Below are 6,924 nucleotides of genomic sequence, written 5' to 3'. Positions count from 1 at the left end.
AAGCAGTGGTATCAACGCAGAGTACTCACATGCAAACCGCATCTGGTATGAAATACTTACAACTAGTTCACGAATAGATCGCATATAGATAATATATAACACACATATAGTATGCTCGAATCAGAAAGAGATGGACAGAGAAGAATGGGCAAAGAGAAAGAGGATATGAGTGTAAGTGAGCAAGTGTCTATACAAGTGCCAAAAGTAAGAAAAAAAAGGAAATAGTTGGATATTTCTCCGTAGCAATACTTTATGCTCACTAATGTTTAGCGACTGATGTGAATTATTAATCGATATATCGTTTGTACAGCTATTCCCTCGCTTACTCATTCCTATTCTCTCTCTCTCTCTCTTTCTTTTGCCCATGTCTGTCTATTTCTTTATAACAAAAATACTATATGAGTACTAAATACTATGTGCATCATATACATATAATGTGTATGTTCATGTAGTAATTCTAAATTCTATTTAAAGATTAATTTTATGTTACAATTTTTTTATATACAAATGTCTTTATGTTGTTTTCTATTTAGGAATTGCTTTAAAGATGTAATCAAAAAATAAAAAAAGAAATTTGAAATATTACATTTTTATATAATATTACATTATCATATTTATATTTTTGTGTAAACTGCACGGAAAAAGAATTCAATTATATCTAGCGACATATTAGTATATAGTATACATTAAACAATTCCTTCTAGAATTATTGTATATAAATATACTAACCTTTTGACCCTTATTCTTTTTAAAGAAAGTCTGCGGGCAAAGCGAGGTAAGCGTTTCTCATTACATTTTCGCCCCATTATATGAACACACTATAACTACACAAACACAACACTCGTTTTTTAAATTCGACGCGTTATAACGCGTTATAATGGTTGAGTACACTTTTGCGGTTATCTCTCGTTACGCGTATGTACACAAACGCGCGACTGAGACTGAGACTGAGTACTGCCGCGAACTGATATTATCGCATGTGCCTGGCTGTGTGCGTGTGAATAGTATAGTCGCCTTATTCCCCGATACGTACATACATACTTAGATACATGCATGCTACAAATATCGCGTAATAATAAAAACAAATGCGCATCTTTATAAACGAATATTCTGTAACCGAATAAAAAGTTATTTTCATATTGATTAAAATTAATTCGATACATAAAAACATTATTTATTAATATTTTACGACGTGTCATTTTAATCACATAATGTAATTAATGCATTTAAATTATTTTCGGATATATGAAATGCGAAATACAGACATTTGATTTTCTATAGTAACATGACATATATATACAGGGTGTCCGGCGTCAACCGCATCACCGGTCATGTGCAGGTAGAGCAGATGAAACCGAGAAGAAAACCGCGCGCCCTGATAGTGTACGCCGCTGCACACTTCACAGCGCGCGGCTCACTGACGTGCGCCCGGCTAAAGGTCGGCGCTGATTGGCCAGACTTTACTCAAGAATAACTCTTTTATTAAGTGTTATAGAAAAAAAAGGTAAAGGACTTTTCTTCTCGATTTCATCTGCTCTACCTGTACACGAGTGAAGCGACTGACGCCGGACACCCTGTGTATATATATATATATATATATATATATATATATATATATATATATATATAAATTTTATAATAATTTATGTATATTAATGTAACGTGAAAGATTATAGATAAAGGGAGCCTCACGAGCGAGACTTCGGAACTCTTCGATATTTGTCGTCTCGCTTGCTCCTTCATTCTTTCTCGCTTCGCCTTTGTCGACTCTCCAGCATCGCGCGGGGATCTTTCCTTACCTACTATATATAAACATCTTATAAAATAAAAACTGAAACTTTTTCATATTTGTATTTTATTAGTATAAAAATAATTATAATGGATTAATGAGATTCTTCCGATTAAATAACACCAAATATGACATAAATCGGATAATTTTAATGAAAAAAGTAATCATAATTTTAATAACATAATTGATTAAAAATTATCCGATTTATGTCATGCTTAGTATTATTTAATCGCAAGAATCTCATTAATCTATTAGAATTATTTGATATCGATAAAATACGAAAAACAGAAATTTTACGAACGATATGTAACCCGAGATATTATAGATAAAGAGAGCCTCGCGAGCGAGACTTCGGAACTCTTTGATGTTTGTCATCTCGCTTGCTCCTTGTTCTTTAATGTATTCTTTCTCTCTCATCCCCATTATTATATTCTTTTATTTCTTCGACTTTTATTCTTTCTATTCTTGTTTTCCTACATAATAATACATTAATTCATTCGTCTTTATTTTATACAACATAAATGAGATATTGTGTATGTCATAAATAGAAAAAGTATTTAATTATGTATATTTTTGTATGTACATGTGTTGTATTTAACTATAGTTAAATAGAAAAGAAAATAACTTGTGTATCTTATTTATGATGTATCAAATAAACATAAATAAATAAATTTATTTATTTTCATGTAGGGAGACGAGAATAGAAAGAATAAAAGTTGAGCAAATAAAAGAATATAATAATGGAAATAAAAGAATACAATAATGAACGAGCAGAAAGGAAGAGAGAGAGAGAGAGAGAGAGAGAGAGAGAGAGAGAGAGAGAGAGAGAGAGAGAGAGAGAGAGAGAGAGAGAGAGAGAGAGAAGCGCGAAGTGAACGCGTAAGTAAATATGCGAGGAGCATGAAGCTAAGCGATACGTAGTACATAGCGAGCGAGCGAGCGATTAGAAAGAGACAGTGCGTATGATCGAGAGAAAAAAGATACTGCAATAATGTTAGTGCGTACATATATATTACTCTCGCACGCATGAAAAGAGACAAAGGTAGTACGATTATGTCTGTCCTTGTCATGTAAGATTGCAGCTCCGTCTATCGCGACATCACGCAACTAATCTACTGCTCTGTTTTACTCTTGAGTCTCGATCTCGCACACACACATATACACGAAAGTGTAGCATTGTAAAATTTTTTTTATAAGCTTCTAAATTCACTTCTCTAAGTTCACTTATACTCTTTGATGAAATGCCGAGTGCGGAGTTCACTGATTAGGCACGTACAGATTACAAATTTGTTATATTAAGTAAATGTTGACGGCAGAAGCCGATAACAAAACTGTAATTTTCTCATTTTTTTCAACTTTTCATATGAAATGTTAAACTCCGCACTCCGTTATTATGTGTACCTTATTGTGGAAAAGAATTTGTTGATATCTGTAATCAACAAAAAGATTTTGCAATCCTACTAATATTCGCATTCTGTCGGTAATCCGGCATCCTCTTAATAATTTTAATATTTATAAAATTCTTTTACACAGACACATAAAGGGCGTTCCACCAAAAGTGGCCAGCCTCTTTTATCTTTTAAACTAAAGAGATAGACCGTAACAAATATATATCAAATTAAATGATTCAAACTGAACTCTTGTGAACATAGTGATTGCTTCCAAAAGCGATCTGTATTAATGAACGGAGAGATATGCATAATTTTTATAGTATTGTGTATATTTTGATATGATAAAAGTTATAGCGTTGTGTTATAGCCCGAACAGGCTATACACGAATTATTAAATATATTATTTTAAATACATACTATTTTATATGATTGCTCAACGTGTAACGCGAATACAGATCACGTTACGAGCGTTGACCGAACAAAGCGCTGACAACGCGAGCCACGCGCTAAGCACGAGCGACCGTGTAATCATTTCATTGCGAAAACGCGGAAATCAGGGCAAGCGGAAGAAGGACATTACGAAATGCAACGTAGAAGTCCTACTTAAAAGCGAAATAAAAGGAATAAAGAAATTGCGAAAGTGCAAGCAAAGAAGTCCTACTTAGAACTTCTTAGCTTGCATCCGGATATTGCCAAAATCAAGCGACACGACACACAGCCTTGTCGCTAAACGACCTCCTCCCGGGTAGCCAAAGGGAGTTAATAAAAAGGCCCACCGCTAACGAACGGCGGGCAGTCTTTACCATTAATATTACGCGAATCTTGATCATTAATTAATAGTAGTCACAATAACTACCAAACGGGCAATCTTTATTCCTTTACGCGAACAATATCTCTAACAACCGCGAGTGTCAAAACGAGTATCAATAATTATTATAATATTGAATAGCCACGCAGTCGGCAGAAATATATACGAAGAAGCGAGTGTCGAGTCTCGAGACCGAAACTCGATTCTAGACACGCGCACGTTAGATATCCGTTATCGCGATACGCGACGCGAGCGAAAGTGCGGGAACATTGTAATCAAGCCAAGTCACGAATAAAATAAATATTAATATATTTATTAAATGCAAACGTGTCATTTCTAAACAAATAAAGACAATGAAGTTCTCGGGCGGAGCCCGAATTCCTAAATTCCTTCCGGCAAACGATCCCAACTACCGTGCCTGTCGGAGGCACAACAGAATAATAAATTTTATATTGGTTACGACTACAAGAAAATTACGATTCCCGAGAGATTATATGAATTACACGCTATAAACGAATATCTCCGACGTGCAATTTTACGACATCGACGCGTACTTGGTTTCAACAATATTGTTGATGACGAAGATGTCGCGCGAGAAGAGAATGAAGATGATATCGAAGAACACGGCGAATATCCAATAACGCTTCGCGCTAATCATAATACGCTAAAGAGTAAAAACAAATGTGTTTATAGAATAAATTTTAGTTAACCAAACAACGTTGGATCGTTGTTGGGATTCTCGTCGAATCGTATATTACAGCCTTGGAAATAGCACGAATCGCAGCGTAAAAATTATTCGTATAGAATGCAGTGTAACCACTGGCGCGTACAGCAATGACAAGCGCGTATACACGATACATGAATTTTCACCGAGCGTGCCGTCAGGATATAAGATATCGGAAACGCCAGCACAGATCATTTATCTACCGATCGTCGCTCGGAGCATTACTGATTTAATGATACGCATTGTTGATCAAGGACATTTGCTTGATTTTTGAGGAGAGGAAATTACTGTAAGATTGCATATACGGCGGCGGCAAAAATAAAGCGTTTGACAAATGAAATGCTTGTGTTGAACGAAAGCACGGAGCACGCGAGAGACAATATCTTTACGAGAGACAATATTTTTGTGAAAAGGTGAGTGCCTGCGATATCGGGTGACAATAATCAGATATCCGGTTATGCTAAAAAAAAGCTCAGCGCGTTGAATCGCGAATTTTTAAAATCATTGGGATTCATCGTACGAAATACTTGAATAATATGATTGACATCTTGAATATCGGAGGCGAGCCGATCTTTGACGATCGTATCATCAAGATTGAGACTCATACGTACAATCATGTCAACCATATGCCAACACAACGCTTGGATATACGAAATACGATATACGAGTGACGAAATACGGATACCGATACAACACCAAGATTTGTACACGTTACCGTATGAAAGTTTTCTATACTTCGAGGAAAGTTGAGGGTACATAAAGTAGATGGAGGGGCGAGAGTGGTATTGGGAAACAATTTTGTCGCGTTTATGTTTAATGAACTTCGATATGAACTCAACGGTGTGGAGATTGACCGCAACAGAAACGTTGGAATAACTTTCATGATTAAAAACTATATCTCTCTAACAATCGAGAAACGTAAAAATCTTGGAGAAAGCTGTGTAGAATATGCATAATGCTGTGAAGCTTAGTTCAACTTTCGCGTTCTGTTAAATATACTATCGGGTTTTTGCGAAGATTATAAGCGAATTGTGATCGTCGCGAATTAATTCTGATATGTTCGCGCAACGACAACAATTGCATATTTGGAAATGCTTCGACTGAAGCTGATATCGAATTATTCAAGATACAATGGCGTATGCCACATGTAATATTAAGCGAGGTCAATAAACTATCCTTGCTGCGCGCGTTGGAAAGCGGGCAATACTTGATATCAGTTTTCACTCTTGGGATCTATCCAAATTTCCTCTATTGCATAATACGACCAAGCATTCGTGGACTGTGAAAGCCGCCTCTTAGCTGGAGAAGCTGCGATACGTGTTCTTTGCGCTGCAGACTGGCAGAAAAAATGCTGTGTCAAAAGATATTACTACATTCGACGACTGCAAATTGACCAACGTTAAACTCTATCTGAACTCGGAATTTTATCCCTACGATGATTTTAATTTAGATTTCGATAAAAATAGATTCGCCCACTTGTTCAATATGTACTCTCATTTTCGCAAATCTTATTATGGATGTGATAATGATGATGTGCTATTAAAGCAGTGGTATCAACGCAGAGTACTTTTCGCGGTTATCGATTGCTCGCGAGAAAACGAGCCTGTCAAAAATTCCACCGTGGACGTAAGATTAGAGTTTGAGTGTACGGAGGATATACCTGCAAATACTACCGCCTATTGTCTCATCTTGCACGATCGCGTTGTCGAATATTGCTCATTGACTAACGTAGTTCGTAAAATTACCTAGATCAACTAATATCCCCTCCAATGTCAAAAATATATAATGATTTAGTCGATCGACAGCAGTCGTACATCATTCTTACAATTGTACAGTAATATTATCAGCATGATCGCGCCAACGTTTGTGGATCTGCAAGGATTCATTATCGGACGAAACTTTGTCGTGAAAGAAGTAGCGATATTGAGAAACGGATTTGTTCTCTTTCACTACTTTTTTGCAAGTCTTGTACCATGGCGTGCGCTTACAAAATTTGAGAGATGCTAAGCTTCATGGCTAATCGGACATCACCATGGACTTCAATGGGAGGATGGAAGCGTTCCATACAGCTTCGCTAGGCGATTGATGAGAGCTGTAATGGGTGCAATGGAAGAGGAAAATGAAGCATCTCCTATCGTGTACATTAAAGGACACGAAAAACGGGAATGGCTGGCCGATATACTTGAAGATAATGCGAGAAAAGACGTTATTA

General features: G+C 36.3%; 1 protein-coding gene across 1 annotated transcript in view; it reads left to right on the top strand.

The window, feature by feature from the left end:
• LOC138941630 (uncharacterized) overlaps positions 1-6,461 on the top strand; it is an 11,148-nt gene extending 4,687 nt beyond the window's left edge. The window contains exon 3 of the mRNA XM_070311474.1: positions 6,261-6,461. Within this exon, the coding sequence (XP_070167575.1) occupies positions 6,261-6,461 (201 nt within the window). The remainder of the gene's footprint in view (positions 1-6,260) is intronic.
• Positions 6,462-6,924: the final 463 nt, after the last annotated feature.

This window comes from Polyergus mexicanus, unplaced genomic scaffold, assembly GCF_030449975.1.
Source record: "Polyergus mexicanus isolate NDT 795.1 unplaced genomic scaffold, iyPolMexi1.0 SCAF_20, whole genome shotgun sequence".
NCBI lineage: Eukaryota > Metazoa > Arthropoda > Insecta > Hymenoptera > Formicidae > Polyergus > Polyergus mexicanus.
Note: the sequence above shows the minus strand (reverse complement) of the source record. Positions and strands in the feature narration are given on the sequence as shown.